The following is a 26,148-nucleotide window of genomic DNA, read 5'->3' as shown; positions in this document are numbered from 1 at the left end:
CAGTACTGGAGCAAAATCAGTCCGTCCAGCCATGTATGCTATTTTTATCTAACTCGAGTTGTGTTCAGATTATGAGGGGGTCCCTGATGATTTTGCTAAAGTTTGAGAACCCTGGTTTAGGTACTCTCTTAGAAAAAAAGGTTCCAAAAGGTTATTTGGCTGTCCTCATAGGATAACCCTTTTGGGTTCCAGATAGAACCCTTTTGGGTTCCATGTAGAACCCTCTGTAGAAAGGGTTCTACATGCAACGCAAAAGGGTTCTTTAAAGGGTTCTCCTATGGGGACAGCCAACGAAACCTTTAAGGTTCTAGATAGCACCTTCTTTTCTAAGAGTGTGGTCTGATTTGTTCATCTTGCTAACCCTTGTAGTCATTCTCATTGTGGGATTGTGGGAATCCACTCTGGATGGATTCCAATAGGAATTAAACATCCCTTTGTAAACCATCATAATGTGACTTGATGCTGGTTTTTCTTTAGTTTATGCTTGTCACCAGTGTCCAATACACAGTGATGCCTGTGTATGTCTGGTCACCAGCGAAAATACAACAAAGGCTGGTCTGCCATCGAATACACAACAAGGGCTGGTCACCAGTGAAAACACAACAAAGGCTGGTCACCAGCGAAAACACAACGAAGGCTGGTTGCCCAGCTGAACCAACTAGACCAGACCAACCAGGTCAGACCAGCTTGACCAGCTGGATCATGCTGGTCATACCAGCTTGACCAACATCCAACAAGCACTGACCAGCATAGACCAGCATGGACCAGCATGGAACAGCTTGAAATGTATGCTGGTCTGTGCTGTTTTTTTCATCAAGGATCACAGGGGTGTTTTAGTTCAAACTAAATAAGAATGGTTATAGGGGTTGACAATAAACAGATGCACGATACATATTTATTTGTAAGTAGGCCTACACACAGTGTGCAGGAGTCCATTCAACACAATAAGAACAACAACACAGCAACACAACAGACTCAAGTCATAGGCCTATGTTACAAGTGAAGTGTATCCTATATCTCAGACACATGGCCTGTTGTGTTGTGTTTCATTTACACTTGGTTGAGGCAAGTCTAGGATGTTCTGATGTCATGTGTGTTTCTGTGTGTGCTTATGTGGGCGTGTTTCAGAGCGTTCCGACATCTTTGGCCTCAGCAACTCATCAAAGATATAGTTAGAGAGTGTTGCTGGGTTACTGCCTATCTCTCCTTTGATTGGCCCACTGATACTTCCTGCTCGGTATTACAGGGTTGAGATGATTGACTCCCTGTTTCAAGCTCTCTGCTTGACTCTCCAAATGACCCCCCTTTCCTTCCATATAATCACTGTCTCTCTCGACCCCTCCCTTGTCTCCCTCCATCCATTCCATCTCTCTCTCCACTGCTTCGCCATTCTCAGTCCCCTCCTCCTCTCCACTGCTGGGGGGGATCTCAGTAGTGATGTCATTGTCATAGTCTGTTATCAGGAATGTGGGCTGTATGCGAAAACAGAGTCTCACCAGCTCTTCATCCTCATCATCACTGGTCCTGATGGCCTCTTCATCCCCCAGGAAGCAGTCATCATCCCCAATGGAGGCTGTCTCAGGGCTGTGTGTGGAGGGTTTGCACTCCTCAGGGTACCCTGGTGGTCCTACCTGCTCTGGGGTGGACGTGGTCAGTACAGGTATGTGTGCCTGCCCTGTAGTGGGTTTAGGTGGGGGTGTCCCAACGCTGTCCTGCTCTGGACAGGGTGGAGTAAGTAAAGGTGTGTGAGTATCTCCTGTACACTCTGGAGTGTGTATTGGGTCTGCAGTAGGTGAAAGAGGGAGAGGTGTGGTCATTGAGGTTTGAGGTGGGGTGGCGTGGGGGGGTGAGTTGATAGGAATAGGAGGAGGTAAAGGTGTGTGTACCTGCTGTTGCTGTTGGGTAGGTGAGGTAGGCGGGTGGGTGTCTTTAGGAGTCTCTTCTACCTGAGTGGGTGTACCTACCTCTTCTGCAATAGGGAAGGGGTGTGTATGTGAAGATCTGTCTGTAGATAAAGGTTCATCCATCTGATTTGGGGTAGGTGTGGGGAGTGTGGGGGTGTTAAAGCTAGAGTTGTCCAAGGGTTGAGTGGATGTTGTGAGTAGTTCAGGTGTGGTGGTTGTAGCAGGTGTATGGGAGGAGTTGGGTGAAGCAGGGCAATGACTGGGGTCTGTAGGAGTGGTGCTGGGTAGTATAGGCTGGATGTAGGTCGTTGAGGGTATAGCTATAGGTAAAGCATTGAGTGGAGAAGAGTTGGAGTCTGCAGGACTGTAGATGCTCTGACAGCCCAGTAGCTTGGAGGTGGAGCTGCTCAGACCCTCTTTTTTTTATTTCACCTCATCCAGAACTGGCATGGGACTACTGTGACTCACCTGGGGAGAAAACACACACACACACATCAACATGGCTACACAATGCCCTGTATGACACACACACACACACACACACACACACACACACACACACACACACACACACACACACACACACACACACACACACACACACACACACACACACACACACACACACACACACACACACACACACACACACACACACACACATACACAAAGGGGCTGAGAGGAGGAGAGACTCACCAGTTGGAAGCATTGTAATCTCTAAACCAGCAGGGGAGAAGGGAGAGGAGACAGAGAGACACACGGGTCAGAGCACAGGACCAGAATGTGTAAATGTTAGAGCTTAAAAGTTAAAAGGTTAGGGGTCAGGGTGAGGTGTCAGTGTATCTCACCACGTTGGGGTGCTTCCCCTGGGCTATACAGCCCCTGTCCTCTGGGTCCTTCAGTCCTCTGTATGTCTGGAGTACATGCTGCAGTGCATACAGAGCGCAGCCTAACAGAGTTAGCCCCAGGATGACCATACCCATAGCCTTGCCCACTGCACAGCTACCAGGAAGAAGCCCATCCCCCAATTGGTCCTGAGGGACTGCACACACACACACGTGCACACACACACACACACACACACACGTGCACACACACACACACACACACACACACACACACACACACACACACACACACACACACACACACACACACACACACACACAGATATACACTAAGTGTACAAAACATTAGGAACACCATTTATACTGACTCTAGACAAAGGCACACCCACTCACATACAGTCATCATATACGCTGCTGCTACTCTGTTAATCATACACTGAACGTACAAAACATTAGAACACATTACTAATATTGAGTTGCACCCCCTTTTTCCTTCAGAACAGACTCAATTCGTCGGGGCATGGACTACAAGGTGTTGAAAGTGTTCCACAGGGATGCTGGCCCATGTTGACTCCAATGCTTCCCACAGTTGTGTCAAGTTGGCTGGATGTCCTTTGGGTGGTGAACCATTGTTGATACACACAGGAAACTGTTGAGCGTGAAAAACCTAGCAGAGCTGCAGTTCTTGACACACTCAAACTGGTGCGCCTGGCACCTAATACCATACCCCGTTCAAAAGCACTGAAATATTTTGTCTTGTCAGTTCACCCTCAGAATGGCACACATACACAATCCATGTCTCAATTGTCTAAAGGCTTAAAAATCAGGATCGAACCCTTTATTTAAATTTTCGCCTAAAATTACATACCGGAATCGAACTGCCTGTAGCTCAGGACCTGAAGCAAGGATATGCATATTCTTGATACCATTTCAAAGGAAACACTTTGAAGGTTGTGGAAATGTGAAATGAATGTTGGAGAATATAACACATTAGTTCTGGTTAAAGATAATACAAAGAAAAAACATGACTTTTTTTGTATTTTTTTGTACCATTATCTTTGAAATGGAAGAGAAAGGCCATAATGTATTATTCCAGCCCAGGCACAATTTAGATTTTGGCCACTAGATGGCAGCAGTGTATGTGCAACGTTTTAGACTGATCCAATGAATCATTGCATTTCTGTTCAAATGTTGTATCAAGACTGCCCAAATGTGCCTAATTGGTTTATTAATACATTTTCAAGTTCATAACTGTGCACTCTACTCAAACAATAGCATGGTATTATTTCATTGTAATAGCTACTGTAAATTGGACAGTGAAGTTAGAACAATAATTTAAGTTAACAAGAATTTAAGTTTTCTGCCAATATCAGATATGTCTATGTCCTGGGAAATGTTCTTGTTTCGTACAACCTCATGCTAATTGTATTAGCCTACGTCAACCATCCCGCAGGGGACCCACCGATCCTGTAGAGGTCCTCTTCATCTACACTGATTGAAGTGGATTTAACAAGTGACATCAATAACAGGTCATTGCCTTCACCTGGATACACCTGGTCAGTCTAGGTCATGTTTTGTACACTCAATGTACATACAGACACTGATGATGAACTGCAGAGCAAGTATGACCACACAGATTCCAATTATGTGTGTGTGTTACCTGTTTGTCCTTCAAACAGCACCTCCACCTTTATGAGAGCCGTGTCCATTTCACCTGACTCCAAATCCACAGCCACTACCTGCAGGATATCATCGTCATCAACATCAGCTTCACCAATGCAGCTTGTCCATCCTCAATAGAGAGTAATTAGGTTGTTCTCTGGTACTACTCTTCTGTCCAAATAAAGCCCACCTTCAGACTGTGTGTCTGTGATGGCCGTAGCTGATTGGTCCTGGCAATCAGAAGCCCCTCCTGTGTGATGTGGTAGAACTGTGTGTGATTGGCCGAGGACCTCAGGGAGTAGTGCATATTGGGATTGATGCCCTACCGATTGAGAGAAGAGAGTTGAAGTTACAGAATATTACACTATGCATGTCTAGCTGTGTGTACTGTATGTGCGTGTGTGTGTGCGTGTGTGCATACATCAGAGAAGTCCCTGTCCTGTGTCTGTATCAGCAGCACAGTGTTGCCATAAGTGTTGACCAGTGAGGCAGGGCTGTCGCCTTCGATGACAAAGCCACGGTATTCAGCCCAACTGAACTGGGGAGGAAAGCGGTTGACAGCCACAACACGGACCACCACCGTGGCAACTGAGTACTTCCTAGGATCATTCCTCTGGTACGCCTGAGGAGGGGGAGACATTTTTCCATTATCAATGGTTTTGTTCAGTCTTCATACTCGTTTATACACACAGGGGACAGTTTATTAGGTAAACCCATCAAGTACCGGGTCGGACCCCCTTTTACCTCCAGAACATCCTGAATTCTTCAGGGCATGGAAACGTTGCTCAATTGGAATCAAGGGACCTAACGTGTGCCAGGAAAACATTCCCCACACCATTACACCACCGCCACCAGCCTGTACCGTTGACACCAGGCAGGATGGGGCCATGGACTCTGCCATAAGCATGACGCAACAGGAATCTGGATTCGTCGGACCAGGCAATGTTTTTCCACTCCTCAATTGTCCAGTGTTGGTAATTGCGTGCCTACTGGAGCCGCTTCTTCCGGTATGGTCGGCAGCTGCAATAGCCCATCCGTGACAAGGACCAATGAGTTGTGCGTTCCAAGATGCCGTTCTGTTTTTCTGCGCTGTTATTTGCCTGTTTGTTGCCCACTTGTTAGCTTAAATGCTTCTTGCCATTCTCTTTCGACCTCTCATTAACGAGCTGTTTGCGCCCACAGGACTACCCCTAACTGGATACTGGATGTTTTTTGTTTGCCGCACAATTCTTGGTAAACCCTAGACACTGTCATGCGTGAAAAGCCCAGGAGGCCGGCCGTTTCTGAGATACTGATATCGGGACGCCTGGCACCGATGATCACACCACACTCAAAGTCGCTTAGGTCACTCGTTTTGCCCATTCTAATGTTTAATCAAACAGTAACTGAATACCTCGATGCCTGTCTGCCTGCTTTATATAGCAAGCCATAGCCACGTGACTCACTATCTGCAAACCATTTTTGTGAGCGGGGTGGTGTACCTTATAAACTGCCCACTGAGTGTAAGTCTGCATAAGTGTGTGTGTGTCTCACCATGACTTGGAGGTGTAGTGTGGGTGTCTGTAGTCTGTTCTCTACTCCTCTTGTCAGACGCACCTCCCCTGTCAGCTCATCCATCACGAAATGCCCGCTATCAGCCCCTGATAACATGTAGCTATCTATGTTATCAGCTCCTAATATTATTCTGCATTTCATTGTAAAGCTAAACGACGTGTGTGTGTGTGTTACCTGACAGGATGCTGTAGCTGAGAGGTGTGCTGAGGCCTCTGTCTCCATCCACAGCATTGATTGGCCCGGGAGAGAAGTCCAGAAGAATGTCCTATAACAGAGACAACATTAACTCAATACATCAGTCCCTAACCGCTAACCACCGACACCTACCACCGACACCTACCACCCTAACACTGGTCACTAACCTGTTCGCCTTCTGTGATGTTAACCATGTAGATGGGATTGGTGCAGACACGATATGATTGGTCGTTGGAGAGGGGTGTGCACGGCAGGAATTGTGGGTACTGGTCGTCTCTGTCCAAGATATTTACGGTCAGGATGGCACTGGTGTTGAACTTCTCTGCAGTGTTCATCTCCTACACATACATAAATACACACATACACACACAGACCGTATCAGACTGAAACAGACTGGTTGGTGGTTAGGAACAGTTCCAGTCATGCAATCTGATTGGTGTGCATTATTCACAAAATATATCACGCAGATTGTAGGCGCAGCCAAACTCTTTCTGTAGCAGTAGGTCGTTTTAGTATACCAAAGCGGATATGGTGATCTCCAGTTGTGTTTTGGTCTCGTAGTCTAGAGGCTTGGCCAATATCACCTCTCCACTGTTAGGGAGATCCACTCTGAAGTAGGCAGCATCAGGCTGGAACAGAGACCACCCACAAATACTGTACACACTCATTTAAATACACAACATTATTGATGCAGTAAGGAGACCTGGTGTATATTTCTGTATAAAACGTTATTAATACTGTACCGAGGTCTGGTCGATGGAGTACATAATGGCGTCGTCATCTGCATCTGTGGCCTGGACTGTAAACACCACTGTATTCACCTCAGCCAGCTAGACAGCACGCAATAGTCTGTTTCAGTGTGTGTGTGTGTGTGTGTGTGTGTGTGTGTGTGTGTGTGTGTGTGTGTGTGTGTGTGTGTGTGTGTGTGTGTGTGTGTGCTTACATGTGTAGTTTACTTACCTCACTGATGCTGCGAGGCTGAATGGTGCTCTCCACAAACTCAGGAGTGTTATCATTCTCATTCAGAATCTCCACCATGATCCTGTACTCACTCTGAAACACACACACACACACACACACACACACACACACACACACACACACACATACACACATTTAGAAGTTTGGGATCCATAATAAAATCACTGTGGTACAAGGGACAAATATATTTCCAGAAATTAATAGTCTCTACCTGCACAATGTCCTCCTCATAGCAGGTCAACGCTGCCATCAGGACCGGGCCCTGCACCTGAAATACACACACACACAAATACACACACACGCACACGCACACACACTTCATATCTGCACAGCAAGTTGCCAATTATTGTCATGAATCTTGACCTGGAGGGAGCTCTGCAGAGAGGTCACTAGCAGCCACAAAGTCATAAAATCTTCAGGGCAAGATTAATGCGGGGGTTTACAGGCGCCCAAGTCGTAGAGGGCCCCAGAGTCAAAAAAAAAAAAAAAAAATGGTTTATCCAACCATAGGAGCCCGCTCTCAATGTTCAAAATACACCAGTCAGCATAATTTTGCCACAGAGGATCAATAGTTTCTAAAAAAAAGAACTGTGGATTAAGTTTTATCATGAATTATCATGGATTAAGTTTTATCATCATCCTTGACATAGATTCTACAAGTGGACCTAAACCATGCAAGGAAAATGCACCGCACACCATAACGTAATCTTCGTATTCTTCATTTACTCAAGTGCTTCCTTTATTTTGTCAGTTACCAGTATGCCTACAGTCGGGAAGGCCGCAATTTGGGCAGCATGCACGCCAGATATACAGTTTGTTGCATTGTGGTCAAATAGACATATAATCCATAGAAGGGTTTTTGGCCCTATTACCCTGGCAATATGACTGTTACACTCGTAGGTACACTCATGGGTACACTAACAATGGCTGTCAGTCCTGATTTGAATGGAAACTACCACCTATGATTTCTTAATCTGGTCCTGCTCATTTTAACTCTAACCTTAACCACACTGCTAATCCTAATGCTTAACCCTAACCTTAAATTAAGACCAAAAAGCTACTTTTTGTTTTCATAAATGTTAACAATTTAGCCAATTTTGACTTTGAAGCTGGTCCATCTTGCAGAAATCGCTCAGTTCTACCTCCAGTGCAGGATTCATGATAATAAAGGTCAACCTGAATCTGCATATGACTCTGCTGTGTGTTGTTGTTTGAGTCATGTACCAAACCAAGACCAAATCCTGTCATCATTGTGACAAAGTTGCAATAACATTTTTAAGATTACCTCCCGGTCCAGAACTCTGTCCAATGGGGCCTTGAGTCTGATGCTCCGCCCTTCCAGGAAGAACCAATCAGCATCCTCCCCAGTTAGGCTCCAGACAACATCATTGGCTGTCAGCTCTGTGTTAAGCTCAATGATAAGTTCTCCCATCATGCTGTTCTCTCTAACCGTGGAAAACACATCCTGGCCCTCCAGACATGGGTTCCCTGCCAATCAGACAAGTCTATGATTAGCACAGTAGCCAATCAGACAAAGTGCTGAGCCTTTGAGATATAAGCCACGCAGGAAGCACAATTTCTGCTGAAAACACCTTGTAGGTAGATATTTAAAGGTTATTTCAGCTAATGGATTTAATCAATAAATACATGAATTCTGGCAAAGCAATAACAGAACAGCCTACAAGAAGGTATGCCAACCCTGCTAAAAAAAACAGTACAGACCAGCATAAATTTCAAGCTGGTCCATGCTGGTCAAGCTGGTCTGACCAGCAGATGTGTAGTGGAGGGTATACGCAGGTATTCGCCGTATACCCACCTTTTTTTGTGGGTGTTGCGGATACTCACAATGCTTATCAAAGTAGTGTGGTGTAGTGGAGGTATCAATTAATAAGGCTGATGGAACAGATCTGTAACGGCTGTTCTCCTCCTCGTCTGAGGAGGAGCATGGATCGAACCAAAACGCAGCGTGTTGTGAAGACATGATGATTTTATTTAGACAAGACGAACACGAAGTACACTTGATAAATTTACAAAAACAATAAACGACGTAGACCGACCTGAACATGAGAACTTACATAAAACGAAGAACGCACGAACAGGAACAGACTAGACAAAACGAAACAGTCCCGTGTGGTACATAAACTGACACGGAAGACAATCACCCACAAACAAACGGTGTGAACAGCCTACCTTAATATGGTTCTCAATCAGAGGAAACGTCAAACACCTGCCCCTGATTGAGAACCATATAAGGCTAATTAACAATGAAACTAAACATAGAAACAAACAACATAGACTGCCCACCCAGCTCACGTCCTGACCAACTAAACACAGCTAAACAAAGGAAAATAAGGTCAGGAACGTGACAAGATCAGAATGTTTAGCTTAAAATGTTGATAAACTATAATTTCTTCACATTTTAAGCGCAGCAATATGTACACAGCGGTAGGCATACTCGCAAATGTTCCAAAATGCAATTGGCTGCAAAACACTGTTCTAAAATGCGCACAGCGCATGCAAGAGGTTTCATGTACAGAGATAAAAATATCCTTAGAAATGTTGAAAGAGGGGAGATGCAACAACTATCATTGGTTGCTAATATGACTAGGATAATGCCTTTGGCTGCTAGACAATGAAAGAAAGTTGATTTGAAAACCAATAGTCATACACACACATATGTACAGTGCCTTCGGAAAGTATTCAGACCCCTTGACCTTTTCCACATTTACAGCCATTACATCCGTATTCTAAAATTGATTCACTTGTTTTTTCCCTAAAAAAACGACACACAATACCCCATTAAGACAAAGCAAAAACAGATTTTAGCAAATTTATATTCATTTATGAAGTAATAAATGCTGAAATATCACAGCTATTTTCAAGTCTCTACAGAGATGTTCGATCGGGTTCAAGTCCGGGCTCTGGCTGGGCCACTCAAGGAAATTCAGAGACTTGTCCCCAAGCGTTGTCTTGGCAGTGTGCTTAGGGTCGTTGTCCTGTTGGAAGGTGAACCTTCTCCCCAGTCTGAGGTCTTGAGCACGCTGGAGCAGGTTTTCATCAAGGATCTCTCTGTACTTTGCTCCGTTCATCTTACCCTTGATCCTGACTAGTCTCCCAGTCCTTACCGCCGAAAAACATCTCCACAACATGATGCTGCAACCACCATGCTTCACCGTAGGGATGGTGCCAGGTTTCCTCCAGACATGACGCTTAGCATTCAGGCCAAAGAGTTCAATCTTGGTTTCATCAGACCAGAGAATCTTGCTTCTCATGGTCTGAGATTCGTTTAAGTGCCTTTAGACTGAAGAGTGGCTTCCATCTGGCCACTACCATAAAGGCCTGATTGTTGGAGTGCTGCAGAGATGGTTGTCCTTCTGAAAGGTTCTCCCATCTCCACAGAGGAACTCTGGAGCTCTGTCAGAGTGACCATCGGGTTCTTGGTCACTTCCCTGACCAAGGCCCTTCTACCCCGATTGCTCAGTTTGGCCGAGCGGCCAGCTCTTGGAAGAGTCTTTGTGGTTCCAAACTACTTCCATTTAGAAATTATGGAGGCCACTGTGTTCATGTTTTAGTACCCTTCCCCAGATCTGTGCCTCGACACAATCCTGTCTCAGAGTTTTACAGACAATTCCTTTGACGTCATGGCTTGGTTTTTGCTCTGACATGCACTGTCAACTGTGGGAACTTATATAGAGAGGCGTGTGCCTTTCCAAATCATGTCCAATCAATTTAAATTTACCACAGGTGGACTCCAATCAAGTTGAAGAAACATCTCAAGGATGATCAATGGAAACAGGATGCACATGAGCTCAATTCCGACTCTCATAGCAAAGTATCTGAATTCCTATGTAAATCATTTCAGTTTTTTATTTTTAATAAATGTGCAACAAAAAAATGTAACCTGTTTTTGCTTTGTCCTTATGGCGTATTGGGTGTAGATTGACAAGGGAAAAAATGACTCATTTCCTTGGGCGCGTGTGCGCGTGTGTGTGTTTTCAGTTTTTTTTTCAGCAGGGAAGGAAGAAGCTTAGGGAAACGTGGTGATGGGTGTAAATTGCGATAAACATATACTAGTACACTACAATTACTTACAATTTTCTCGTCTCACAGTTTGGTCACCACTCCCGGCCTCCCAAGGCAAGCCATCTTCTACAATTGTATAGGGATGCCCTGCACGAACAAAAACAGCTAACTTTTACACACAGCTTCATTGGATACTCAGTCTAAATTAAATGAAAGTGCTTACAAATTCGTAACATATTGCACGAATTGAAATGTGTAACATATCATACGAAATGGATGGTGTTGTACAAAATTGTGCACAATATTCGGGACCCGTTTTGGCTTGTGGGTGCTACTTTCAGTACTAATAGCTAAAAAGTATGTACAAAACCTCTGGAACGCATCTTTAATTACGATGTGGAACACTGACAGTCCAACAGGGTCTCGTTCAATAGTTCTACTTGTTCACAAACACACACACACCATTCAACAGAAAACTGTCCTCCCTCCCTACTTGTTTTTTTTTCTTCTTCTATGAGACAGTCAGGGTAAGATAATAATACGGTTGTGGTGATGGGTCTTACCTGTGGCTCTGAGTGGACTGAGGAGGAGTAGTGGGAACCAGAGCAGGACCCTCCACCTGCACAGACAAGGCCTCTGTGGTTGCATCATTACAGCCTCAATCCAACACCAGGTCTCAATCACAGCCCCTAGCCCTGGATCTAGAACCTTCCTTAGCACAGCTCCATGCTCCGGGCCCAGTCCCAGCCTCTCATACCACAACCCCTGGCCTGGAACAGAGGAAGATAAGTGGGGTAACATAAGAGTCATTTTGTTGTTAAACAACAAATCGTTTTGCCACTGATCAATGCTAGGCTATCTGTGGCTAGCTAGCCGTATTAACATGTCTGTCACTGAGCAATGCTAAGCTAACTACGACTAGATAGCTGTCTTTATTGTCATTGTTGTAACTTAAGTGAGTGATGCTAGGCTAACTATGGCAAGCTATATGTCTGTATTTACATAAGCAAGCTGTCATTGAGCGGTGCTAGGAAGGCTACAACTAACTGACACAGTGGCCATTGAGCAAAGCTAAGCTAACTATGGCTAGCCAGCTGTCTGTATTGACAAGGCTGCCACTGAAAAATGCTTGGTTAACTATGGCTAGCTTGCTGTCTGTTTTATCATGGTGGTCACTTTGACTAAACGATGCTAGGCTAACTACCTAGCTTTCTGTATTGACATTGCTTGATTGACTGTGGGCTTGTTCCCTCTATATCCCTCACCTTTTCACATTACACTTTATTCAGTGGCTAATGTTAGAATTGGGCACATTGGAATTCCTGGTCCTGCTTTTAACTGATCAAGTTAAGGTCTTTACTGAACCTGTAATTAATGTTTAGTTGGATGGAGATAATCTCTAAGGGTCAGGACTTTAACACACTTATACACACTTGCATGCACACACATACAACACAGACACACACACAAGTAAGTGGGATTTTCTTCAGCTTTCCCTGTCTGACAAACCACCTCACCTCTAACCCCCCCTTTCACCCCACCTCACCCCTGCTCTCCCCCACCTCAGCCCTCCCTGAACCCCTCCCCTGCTTGACTCTGAGACCGACAACCACCCTTCACCCTTCCTATAACCCTCCCTCTCTCCACTGACACAGCAGTACCTTCTAGATGTGAATGGGCTATTGCCAGGTAAGTGATTGAGAGTCACGTAAGGTGACAAATCAGGTCAGGATAAACAACATTGTCAGATCTGTAGAGTATTTAAAGACACATATCCATTCCTGGAGTCTAAATAATGAATCCTGTCTCTTGGCTGTGCTGCCAACAAACCTCCTTCCATGGGGCCTAGTTCTGGTTCCTGTCAGGGTTGGGGATCACTCCATTCCATCTCAATTCCAACAAATAAAGCATCCATGAGTAAATTTGAAATCACGCTGAAATGACAGTCCCATTCCATTTAATTCAGATCATTCATCTCTCCTAATAAGGGCCCATTCTCTAGTCTACTCGCCCTATATTTTATTAACCTTATTTCTTATAACTGCATTGTTGGTTAAGGGCTTGTAAGTAACCATTTCACGGTAAGGTCTACACATGTTGAATTCGGTGCATGTGACAAAACAAATTTGATTTGATTTTGATGAACTCAAAAATATTACCCTGCACACACACGCACGCACGCACACACACACACACACACACATCATTTTCCTTGCTTTACTATCCTTGTGGGGACTTTTGGGGTTTTCCGGTACCCAGAAGGATAATAATACAAGCCCCTCCCCCCACACACACATACAGACACACCACCTTTACTTGTGCTGACTGACCTTTCGGTGTTAGATCATCTGTGGGTTATGTTCTTAATGCCTAGAGAATACAACATATCTGCTGGACGGACTGTAGGAACACATATACATACACAGCCTTCCAAGCTGACCCAGGGAGCGTGTCCTCACAGCAATAAGCACACACTAAGAAACATAAGCACAGATACACAAGCAGACACCACCAAACGTACAGAAAGAAACACGGACGCAAACACACACAGCACTTGAACTCTCTCACACACACCAGACAGCAGCTTAAAAGGTATTTCCTGAGGATAACTGTCGGCTCAGGGGGAGGGATTTACCTGGTGACAGTCCGATAACCAAACAGGGTACTTCGAGAGCACTAGAAAGATCATACTAGAACAGCATGGAGGTTAAAGACAGGAGTCAAATCTCACCTGACTGCCCCATTTGCCTTCCTGCACACACACCTCTGGGATCCCTGGTGGTTGAATATGGTTTCCATCAGGCATTACAGGTCCGGGTTGTGGTGTGGATATAAAGATGTGGCTGATTAAGCCTATCGATGATCTAGTTACAGTGGAGGCAAGGGACACACGTCTTATTAGGGTGTTGTTTGAGCCAGTGTGCGAGTGCGTCAGATGTTCAAGCTTTAGAGAGAACATGCTCTTCGCTAATCAGGCTTGACAAGGGATTACCAATCAAACATAGGCTTTTAACCATGACACCCCCGCCCACTTCTCTACACACACACACACACACACACACACACACACACACACACACACACACACACACACACACACACACACACACACACACACACACACACACACACACACACACACACACACACACACACACACACACACACACACACACACACACCCAGAGAGAGAGGCAGAGAGTAAAGACTCTTTCTATTTCTCTCTCTCTCAATTCAATTCAATGGGCTTTATTGGCATGTGAAACATACTGTATGTTTACATTGCCAAAGCAAGTTAAATAGATAATAAACAAAGTGAAATAAACAATAAAAAATTAACAGTAAACAAGTTTCAAAGGGATAGAGACATTTCAAATGTCATATTAAGGCTATGCACAGTGTTGTAACGATGTGCAAATAGTTAAAGTACAAAAGGGAAAATAAATAAACATGCACATCGGTTGTATTTACAATGGTGTTTGTTTTTCACTGGTTGCCCTTTTCTTGTGTCAACAGGCCACAAATCTTGCTTCTGTGATGGCACACTGATATTTCATCTAATAGATATGGGAGTTTATCAAAATTGGATTTGGTTTTGAATTGTTTGTGGGTCTGTGTAATCTGAGAGAAATATGTGTCCCTAGTATCGTCATACATTTGGCAGGAGGTTAGGAAGTGCAGCTCAGTTTCCACCTTATTTTGTGGGCAGACCCACACCAGAGCTGAAGACCGGCTTAAAACTAGTTGGCTCATGGAGGTCTTGTCTAGGATGTGGTTGTGGCTGCCTGGTTGGTCAGGTAGACTCACAGCTTTCAGGTAGATCAGATGCTGGCCCCTTCGAGGGGTACAACTGATAACAGGACCTTTGTGTCTGCACAGCTAAATCAATGGTGTACATTTAACTTTAAAGGTGTAAAATGAACACTAATTTCAGTGAAGATATGAGTCCCACTGTACTGGGGTTAAAATAAAAAATTTGGAAATGTTAAAGATTGAACTCTGTTGCAGTGTGTAGGAGTAAGTGCTTAGACATATAGAGACATATGACACTATTGAGCAAAGACAGGTGTACATTAGACTACAAGAGGAGAAGGCAACACGTGAGTGCATTTGCCATTCTGGTAAAAACAGGAAACTAAGACATAACAGACATAATGGCCAAAGCCATTAAAAAGCATAAAGGCTTAGGGTAAAAAGGAAGAGGCGACACTTAAAGTGCATTGTCTATTGTAGAGGACAGGAAACTAAAGCAAGGCCATGAGTGCATAGGATAGCTGGACATACCGAGGTCAGAGGGACACACAAAGGAGGGTGCCAGCCAAATGACCAACAGATGGACTATAGGCATAATACATACATCATTCTTAGGACACGAAAGGGTCCTGCCACCATTGTAATCTAATCAAGAGCGGATACAGGCGTTATTGGGCATGAACAAGCAGGAAGTCTGAACTGAAAGATAATGGTGGCAGATGACCTAAGGGAAGTAACTTAATTTACATGTAGGATGGACTCATATGCTGTATGTGTATAAAGACAGAGCCAGTGCTCTGTGAAAGTGTGTGTGGTCCACGGACCATCCCGGCTTCTGATATTTTGTATTAAAAGCCTATATTGAATTCACAAGTTCTTGTAAGTGTTATATTTTGAAACGATTATCCACGACAAGTGTTGCCCATTTATCTCTTAAATGTAAGCATCTGCCTCTGGCGCTAAAGGTTGCACGTTCAAATCTACTGATAGAAAGTTATTTTTTCTTTTTTTTTTCTGAGCCTATCCCAAACCTTAACCCTTACCTGAACCATTCATTTCTTAACTTAACACTAACCTTAAAAATTCAGAGTTAATGCCTAAACTTATCCTTAAACAGTTTGAAATTTGACATTTGAGAAACATGGATGAACAACTAATTCTGATGTCAGACTGTGATATCTTGTTGGTTGAGGTGTCATTTGATGTTTCTATCGCTCATATAGGCTTAAAAGGTGTCATGTGATATTTTTCTCTTCACTATGGCTGCGGTTCAAACTCATAAAAGACACACCCTCGTCCACTTACCCTCGCCTTATGCCCTTGGGGGAATCCCCTTCACCATCTTGGAGTGCGGTCCAAATGATTAGCCAAGCAAGGGAAATTTGCAACATAAGCTCCTCAGCCCTCGTTTTTTAGTCGAGTTTGCGAGTGCACAATTATGTTCACGCCGGGGCCTGAAACTCCCCATAATTCAATTTGCGACAATTGTACATCTGCTAAGAAAAGACAGCCCAAAATTAGAACCCCAAAGTCAATATGGAGTCAACATACAAGGGGGGTGTCAATGTAAATAGTCCAGGTGGCCATTTGATTAATTGTTCAGCAGTTATGGCTTGGGAGTAGAAGCTGTTAAGGAGCCTTCTAGTCCACTTGCCGTGCAGTAGCATAGAGAACAGTATGACTTAGATGACTGGAGTCTTTAACAATTTTGGGGGCTTTCCTCTGACACTGCCTAGTATATACAGTGGGGAGAACAAGTATTTGATACACTGCCAATTTTGCAGGTTTTCCTACTTACAAAGCATGTAGAGGTCTGTAATTTTTATCATAGGTACACTTCAACTGTGAGAGACGGAATCTAAAACAAAAATCCAGAAAATCACATTGTATGATTTTTAAGTAATTAATTAGCATTTTATTGCATGACATAAGTATTTGATCACCTACCAACCAGTAAGAATTCCGGCTCTCACAGACCTGTTCGTTTTTCTTTAAGAAGCCCTCCTGTTCTCCACTCATTACCTGTATTAACTGCACCTGTTTGAACTCGTTACCTGTATAAAAGACACCTGTCCACACACTCAATCAAACAGACTCCAACCTCTCCACAATGGCCAAGACAAGAGAGCTGTGTAAGGACATCAGGGATAAAATTGTAGACCTGCACAAGGCTGGGATGGGCTACAGGACAATAGGCAAGCAGCTTGGTGAGAAGGCAGCAACTGTTGGTGCAATTATTAGAAAATGGAAGAAGTTCAGGATGACGGTCAATCACCCTCGGTCTGGGGCTCCATGCAAGATCTCACCTCGTGGGGCATCAATGATCATGAGGAAGTTGAGGGATCAGCCCAGAACTACACGGCAGGACCTGGTCAATGACCTGAAGAGAGCTGGGACCACCGTTTCAAAGAAAACCATTAGTAACACACTACGCCGTCATGGATTAAAATCCTGCAGCGCACGCAAGGTCCCCTTGCTCAAGCCAGCGCATGTCCAGGCCCGTCTGAAGTTTGCCAATGACCATCTGGATGATCCAGAGGAGGAATGGGAGAAGGTCATGTGGTCTGATGAGACAAAAATAGAGCTTTTTGGTCTAAACTCCACTCGCCGTGTTTGGAGGAAGAAGAAGGATGAGTACAACCCCAAGAACACCATCCCAACCGTGAAGCATGGAGGTGGAAACATCATTCTTTGGGGATGCTTTTCTGCAAAGGGGACAGGACGACTGCACCGTATTGAGGGGAGGATGGATGGGGCCATGTATCGCGAGATCTTGGCCAACAACCTCCTTCCCTCAGTAAGAGCATTGAAGATGGGTCGTGGCTGGGTCTTCCAGCATGACAACGACCCGAAACACACAGCCAGGGCAACTAAGGAGTGGCTCCGTAAGAAGCATCTCAAGGTCCTGGAGTGGCCTAGCCAGTCTCCAGACCTGAACCCAAAAGAAAATCTTTGGAGGGAGCTGAAAGTCCGTATTGTCCAGCGACAGCCCCGAAACCTGAAGGATCTGGAGAAGGTCTGTATGGAGGAGTGGGCCAAAATCCCTGCTGCAGTGTGTGCAAACCTGGTCAAGAACTACAGGAAACGTATGATCTCTGTAATTGCAAACAAAGGTTTCTGTACCAAATATTAAGTTCTGCTTTTCTGATGTATCAAATACTTATGTCATGCAATAAAATGCAAATTAATTACTTAAGAATCATACAATGTGATTTTCTGGATTTTTGTTTTAGATTCCGTCTCTCACAGTTGAAGTGTACCTATGATAAAAATTACAGACCTCTACATGCTTTGTAAGTAGGAAAACCTGCAAAATCGGCAGTGTATCAAATACTTGTTCTCCCCACTGTAGGTCCTGGATGGCAGGAAGCTTGGCCCCAGTGATGTACTGGGCCATATGCAGTACCCTCTGTAGCACCTTACGTTCAGATGCCAAGCTGTTGCCATACCAGGCAGTGATGCAACCGGTCAGGATGCTCTCGATGGTGCAGCTGTAGAACTTTTTGAGGATCTGGGGACCCATGCCAAATCTTTTCAGTCTCCTTAGGAGAAAAGGTGTTGCCATGCCCTCTTCATGACTGTCTTGGTGTGATTGGACCATGATAATTCATTGGTGATGTGGACACCAAGGAACTTGAAACTCTTGACCCGCTCCACTGCAGCCCCGTCGATGTTAACGGGGGCCTGTTCAGACCGCCTTTTCCTGTAGTCCACGATCAGCTCCTTTGTCTTGCTCACATTGAGGGAGAGGTTGCTGTCCTGGCACGACACTGCCAGTTCTCTGACCTCCACCCTATAGGCTGTCTCGTCATTGTCGATAATCAGGCCTACCACTGTTGTGTCATCAGCAAACTTAATGATGGTGTTAGAGTCATGTTTGGACACACAGTCGTGGGTGAACAAGGAGTACAGTAGGGGACTAAGCACGCACCCCTGAGGGACCCCAGTGTTGAGGATCAGTGTGGCAGACATGTTGTTGCCTACCCTTACCACCTGGGGGCGGCCCGTCAGGAAGTCCAGGATCCAGTTGCAGAGGGAGGTGTTTAGTCCCAGGGTCCTTAGCTTAGTGATGAGCTTTGTGGGCACTACGGTGTTGAACACTGAGCTGTAGTCAATGAACAGCATTCTCACATAGGGGTTCCTTTTGTCCAGGTGGGAAAGGGCAGTGTGGAGTGCAATTGAGATTGCGTCATCTGTGGATCTGTGTGAGCGGTATGCAAATTGGAGTGGGTCTAGGGTATCCAGGATGATGGTGTTGATGTGAGCCATGACCAGCCTTTCAAAGCACTTCATGGCAGTGTGGAGTGCGATTGAGATTGCATCATCTGTGGATCTGTGTGAGCGGTATGCGAATTGGAGTGGGTCTAGGGTATCCAGGATGATGCTGTTGATGTCAGCCATGACCAGCCTTTCAAAGAACTTCATGGCTACCGTGAGTGCTACGGGGCGGTAATAATTTTGCCAGGTTATCTTCGCTTCCTTGGGCACAGGGACTGTGGTGGTCTGCTTGAAACATTTAGCTATTACAGACTCGGTCATGGAGAGGTTGAAAATGTCAGTGAAGACACTTGCCAGTTGGTCCGCGCATGCTTTGAGTACACGTCCTGGTAAACCGTCTGGCCCATGCCTTTGTGAATGTTGACCTGTTTAAAAGTCTTGCTCACATCGGCTACCGAGAGCGTTATCACACAGTCGTCTGGAACAGCTGGTGTTCTCATGCACGCTTCAGTGTTGCTTGCCTCGAAGCGAGCTTAAAAGGCGTTTTGCTCATCTGGTAGGCTCACGTCACTGGGCAGCTCGTGGCTGGGTTAACCTTTGTAGTCCGGAATAGTTTTCAAGCCCTGCCACATCCAACGAGCATCAGAGCCAGTGTAGTAGGATTCTATCTTAAAGCGTCTGGATTAGTGTCCCACTCCTTGAAATTGGCAGCTCTAGCATTTAGCTCGATGTGGATATCATAAGGTACTCTACCGGAGTGTGTGTGTGTGTCAGGGAGGGTCGACTGACACGCCTCAGAATGCCCCTGACCTCACTGCACCACACCACTCCCAGGGACCTGTTGCTGAAACAACTGTAACAGTACACACACACACGCCACACACACGCACTCAGGAATACACACACATATATACAGCATACAATTCTCAGCAGATCCTCTCAAACTCTGTCAGGTTGGATAGGGAGCGTTGCTGCATAGCTATTTTCAGGTCTCTCCAGAGATGTTCAAGTCCGGGCTCTGGGCCACTCAACGACATTCAGAGACTTGTCCTGAAGCCACTCATGCGTTGTCTTGGCTGTGTGCTTAGGTTCTTTATCCTATTAGAAGGTAAACCTTCGCCCCAGTCTGAGGTCCTGAGCGCTCGGGAGCAGGTTTTCATCAAGGATCTCTCTGTACTTTGCTCTGTTCATCTTTGCCTCGATCCTGACTAGAGAATCTTGTTTCTCATGGTCTGAGAATAAGGACCGATGCTGGAGATGAGAAGCAGGTACAGGGAGTTAAACATTTAATGAGGAACAGACAGGTAGCAGGACAGGAACAGCGTCAGCACACTGGTAAACAAGGACATATGACAATCAATGCAGAAGCAGAGAACAGAGCGGGGAACAAGACAGATATAGGGGAGGTAATGACAGAGGAGATTGAGTCCAGGTGAGTCCAATGATCTCAGACGCACGTGACGAGGGGAAGGCAGGTGTGCGTAATAATGGCGGCAGGAGTGCTTAATGCTGGGAAGCCTAGCGCCTTCAAGTGCCAGGGAGGGGGAGCGAGAACAGGTGTGACACAGAGTCTTTAGGTGCCCTTTGGCATACTCCAAGCGGATATGCCTTTTACAAAGGAGTGGCTTCCGTCTGGCCACTCTACCATAAAGGCCTGATTGGTGGAGTGCTGCAGAGATGATTGTCCTTAAGGAAGGTTGTCCCATCTCCACAGAGGAACTCTAGAGCTCTGTCAGAGTGACCATCGGGTTCTTGGTCACTTCCCTGACCTTGGCCCTTCTCCCCCGATTTCTCAGTTTGGCAGGGCGGCCAGCACTAGGAAGAGTCTTTGTGGTTCCAAACTTCTTCCATTTAAGAATGATGGAAGACACTGTGTTCTTGGGGACTGTCAATGCTGCATAAATGTTTCAGTACCCTTCCCCAGATCTGTGCCTCAACACAATCCTGTATCGGAGTTCTACAGACAATTCCTTCGACCTCATGGTTGGTTTTTTCTCTGACATGCACTGTCAACTGTGGGAACTTATATAGACAGGTGTGTGCCTTTCCAAAATCATGTCCAATCAATTGAATTTACCACAGGTGAACTCCAATCAAGTTGTAGAAACAACTCAAGTATGATCAATGGAAACAGGATGCACAAGAGCTCATTTTCGACTCTCATAGCAAAGGGTCTGAATACTTATGTAAATAAGTGTTTTTGTGGGGTACTGTATGGGGTACTGTGTGTAGATTGCTGAGGAAATGTTTTTATCTAATGCATTTTAAAATAAGGCTGTAATGTAACAAATTGTGGAAGGAAAGGGGTCTGAATACTTTCCGAAGGCACTATATAGTGTCCATGTCTATGTAACCATGTCAATAATATTGACATCCTACAGTAGCTCAAGGTATGTGTGACTGTCCCAAAGGCCTACATATGTAGGATCTTAATTTGAGTCATTTTACTACAGCAGGAAAATAATCCTACAGCAACAGGAAATGTGAATTATTATATGGATTATAATTAATGGACATTTATGTAGCGGTTGAAACATTTTTCGTAAGGGAAAATCAAGTATGACATTTCTAAGTGGAAATTACAAACTTCAGAACCATTTTTAAACCTCAAATGTGTGTGCACCTGTTCATTTACCTGTGTGTCAAGATTTTGATTGTGTGACTTAATTTGTTTTCCTGCAACAGGATGATCAAATTAAGATCCTACATCTGTGTGTGTTTCAGGCTGTCTGTATGAGGGTTGGGTGTGGGCCAACGGGGAGTCTTGGGGTGATGTGTCTGACCCGTGTGAAGTGCATGAGTGTCGCGATGGGTTCAGTCCGCTGTGCGAGGAAACGCTGCCCTGCTGTCAGCTGTCCTTACCCAATACAGAGTGCTGCCTAGCCTGTGACGGTGAGATGGTGTTCTTGCCAAGTAGCACACACACACACACAATATGCACACACATTATTCAGTGCTTAATACAGTGTTTAATACCTGTTTGTACAATAGAAAGAAAGTATACCCAAACCTGCATCAGCCTAGTTTGAACAAAAAGGGAATCAGGTGTTCAACTGAGGCGATAGAAAATCCCTCCAAAAAATCTCACCCAGGACACTTTGACGGGTGACTATCAAGGAAAAGAAAGACAAAGGAGTACTCTGTTTCTGGATAGATCTGATTATTTATTGACGGAACATACAGTCAGGCGTTTCAGTGTAATCGCCTTCATCAGACATATATGTGTACGTTGTGTGTGTAACTTCCTTTTTCTCTTTCTCCCCCCCACCCCACCCTCTCTCTTTCTCTCTCTGTAGGGTGGATCAGTGAGGTGTGTGAAGAAGTTGTGTCCAACCCACTACCACAGAATTGGGGGGGGGGGTGTGTGTGTGTGTGTGTGTGTGTGTGTGTGTGTGTGTGTGTGTGTGTGTAGAGAGAGGAGAGGAGAGGTTGTGTGTAAAAAGCAGAGGTGCCCTGCTCTGTCCTGTCCACACCCTGCGCTGGACGGCTACGCGTGTGCGGTGTGTGTGACGGCTGTCGCTTCAACGCACAAGACTGTTCCAATGGAGAGCGCAGTGTCTCGGTATTTGTCTGTTCAGACTGTGTGTTTAAGGAAAGAGTGTATGTCCAGGAGACAGCCTCTACCATGCCTAGCGGTTAAGAGCATTGGGCCAGTAACCAAAAGGTTGCTGGTTTGAATCCCCGAGCTGGCAAGATGGGAAAAAAATGGACTGTTCTGCCCTTCAGATAGGCAATTAACCCCCAACAACAACTGCTCTCAGAGTGTGTGTATGACATGGATGTCGATTAAAGCAGCCCCCTGCACCTTTTTGATTGAGAGTGGTTGGGTTAAATTTGGTTGAATGCACTGTTGTGCAACTGACTAGGTATCCCCTTTCCCATCTGCAAAGTACTACACACACAAACACAGCCTTGGGTCTCGATACTGTAGCTCGTGATTGTGTCCAGGTGATGCTGGATGGAGAACAGCATCCGAGGTGTTACTGTAAGCAGTGTCCCAGCCTGGAGGACTGTCCTAAAAGCAATATTCTGTTCTCTGGACCAGACCCTTGCTGCCCGGTCTGTGCACGTCAGTACACACACACACAGATCCCCCAGTTTACACACCTACTGTACCTCAGTACACACACACACAGATCCCCCAGTTTACACACCTACTGTAACTCAGTACACACACACACAGATCCCCCAGTTTACACACCTACTGTACCTCAGTTCACACACACCTACATAGGTAGTATATCAGTACACATACACTCTCTCTCACTTTAAGGCTTCCAGTAACGTGCATGTGTGTATAGCCCCTCAGAAACTGCACAGCAACTCTGATGAACCCTGCTTCACCTGCCAGTGCAAGGTACCTTGACCACTGACCTGTGTTGATTGTGTTTGTTTACAACTGTATATTGTGTGAAGTAGTTGTATAATCATGTAAAGCTGTGTATTGTGTGTTGGACTAGTGGTATAACATGTGTGTTGTTGTGTTGGTCATGACCTGACGTGTCTTTACCAGAGCTGCCCCCCTGAAGAACACCACACATTCCCTGACTCCTGCTGCCCCGTGTGTGACTGTACCGGCTCAACCCTACTCCCTGTTCCGTCTGACTCTCAGTGTTCCATCTGGTCTCTCAATATTCCATCTGGTCTCTCTGTGTTTTTCCGTCTGGCCTCTCTGTCTTCTGTCTGGTCTTTCAGTGTTCCGTTTCACTCGTGTGTGACAGGACAAGACTTCCGCTGTGATCCCAGGTGTGTGTTGTCCCCACTGCATTCCACAGCCAGCCACCTGTGTAGCGTTCGGGGATTCCCACTAAAGGACCTTCGATGGCCGCATGCGCCACTTCCAAGGGACCTGCACCTACCTACTGGCCCAGGACTGTGACGGAGGGGACTCCAGGTATGCAGTAAGGTTTTTTGTATTAACAAAATTTATATTTAGCAAGGTTTGGTATTTGGTTGATTTGAAGTCATTTATGTACACCTGTCTGTATGTATCCAGTATCCATGCGACCAATGATGACCGTGGTCAAAAGGGAGTGTCCTGGACCAAAGAGGTGACTGTCTTCATAGGAGATGTGGTGGTGCAGCTACTCCAGGACTGGGTTGTTAAGGTGAGAAAGTTTTTGGTTGTGGATGTTCTAGCAGAGAGCCAATCAGAGTGTGTGTATTAGAGGTAAGAGCCAATCCGAGGTGAGATGTTTTTTTAATTCCAGGTAATCACCCTGCCATTCCTCAAGGAACCATACATCTACCTTGAGCGCCGGACAAATACCATCCTACTCAACATTATAGGAATAAAGGTACTGGAACTACTGTATCTATTTACTCTTAGCTGTCTTAACCCTTACCGTGTTCACTCTTACATGTCTGAACTCCCCTCCCCCCGCAGGTGTTGTGGAGTGGGCGGTCCCACTTGGAGGGAGGTGTTCCGGGGTCGTATAAAGATCACACCTGTGGTCTCTGTGGAAACTTCAACAACTACCTCCAGAGTGACCTGCGAACCCCTGCAGGAAAAGTCAGCCAATCAGAGGCCGCCTTTGGAAACAGCTGGAAGGTGTGTGTCTGTCTTGTAGAGTGTTAACCACAGCTCGTGTCGGCACAGACAGACAGACAGACAGACAGACAGACAGACAGACAGACAGACAGACAGACAGACAGACAGACAGACAGACAGACAGACAGACAGACAGACAGACAGACAGACAGACAGACAGACAGACAGACACAGACAGACAGCAGCAGGCTACCAGGCCAGGAAGTCAGCTAACGCATGCTGCAGGTAACACACACACACACATACATCAGACTTGGGTTAAAAAAGTATATATATTTTTCAAATACATTAGCTGCTCTTGAGCTTACCTACTTACTTGATTGATTGCGGAGCATTGCCTGCGGAGCCAATGTTGACAAGTTTCTGTGTGATGCCCTGGAGGCCTATGCAGCGCAGTGCAGAGAGGCAGGGGCTAGACTGTACTGGAGGAGCTCCTCACTGTGTGGTAAATACACACACAAACAAAACCACATTATAACACATTGTTTTATAACATTATTTTACATCTGTCTGTATTGACATAATCTCTCCCCCTATGTATACCCTCCTCATTTCCCCCTTGCTGTCTCTCTTTCTCGCTCTCTCTCTCTAGCGGTGGGCTGTCCAGCAGAGCGTGGTTTCGTGTTTGATGTGTGTGTTCCCCCATGTCCAGTGACATGTGTTAACGGTGAAGTACCACTAGGAGTGATAGAGAGACACTGTTTTAAACCCTGTGTACCCAGATGCCAATGTCCTGCTGGACTGGTACTACACAACAACCACTGTGTACCGCCAAAGACATGCCTCAAGATCATACACGACAAATCCTAACGCGCAGACACATACATACATTTCTAAGGACTGCATGGACCTCTCCCAGCTCTGACAGTGTCAATGACCTTTCTGAGGAGGAACCTCACTCACTCCCTTACCTTGTTGTTGATTTATTAAAATTCTGTGAAGCTGAATGCATTTTTATCAACATTGTAATGAATGCTCTGTATTTTAGGACTGTACTGTCAGTGTTTGTGATGTGACCATTCCCTGCCTCTGTAGCACTCAGGATGTTGATGGACATATTCAATATCTCCCTATCCCCGTCTGCTGTCCCCACATGCTTCAAGTTGGCCACCATTGTTCCTGTACCCAAGAAAGCAAAGGTAACTGAACTAAATGACTATCACCCCGTAGCACTCACTTCTGTCATCATGTGCTTTGAGAGACTAGTCAAGGATCATATCACCTCTACCTTACCTGACACCCTAGACCCACTTCAATTTGCTTACCGCCCCAATAGATCCACATACGATGCTATCGCCATCGCACTGCACACTGCCTTATCCCATCAGGACAAGAGGAATACCTATGTAAGAATGCTGTTCATTGACTATAGCTCAGCATTCAACGCCATAGTACCCTCCAAGCTCATCATTAAGCTTGAAGTCCTGAGTCTGAACCCTGCCCTGCTGTGCAACTGGGT

The 26,148-nt window shown here is 45.4% G+C and overlaps 1 protein-coding gene across 1 annotated transcript; it reads right to left on the bottom strand.

The window, feature by feature from the left end:
* Positions 1–875: 875 nt before the first annotated feature.
* LOC139539986 (cadherin-related family member 5-like) lies at positions 876–14,154 on the bottom strand. Its single transcript, XM_071343451.1, has 17 exons — positions 13,899–14,154; positions 11,731–11,937; positions 11,237–11,314; positions 8,430–8,632; positions 7,356–7,412; positions 7,124–7,216; positions 6,907–6,993; positions 6,682–6,792; positions 6,331–6,501; positions 6,143–6,233; positions 5,948–6,054; positions 4,836–5,036; positions 4,605–4,736; positions 4,413–4,491; positions 2,753–2,946; positions 2,601–2,621; positions 876–2,372 (listed from the first exon to the last, which is right to left on the bottom strand). Exons 1-17 carry the CDS (start codon positions 13,909–13,911, stop codon positions 2,328–2,330), a joined length of 1,890 nt encoding a protein of 629 aa, XP_071199552.1. The 5' UTR covers positions 13,912–14,154; the 3' UTR covers positions 876–2,327.
* Between the last annotated feature and the right edge of the window lie 11,994 nt (positions 14,155–26,148).

The sequence above is a fragment of the Salvelinus alpinus genome, chromosome 15, assembly GCF_045679555.1.
Source record: "Salvelinus alpinus chromosome 15, SLU_Salpinus.1, whole genome shotgun sequence".
Lineage (NCBI taxonomy): Eukaryota > Metazoa > Chordata > Actinopteri > Salmoniformes > Salmonidae > Salvelinus > Salvelinus alpinus.
Note: the sequence above shows the minus strand (reverse complement) of the source record. Positions and strands in the feature narration are given on the sequence as shown.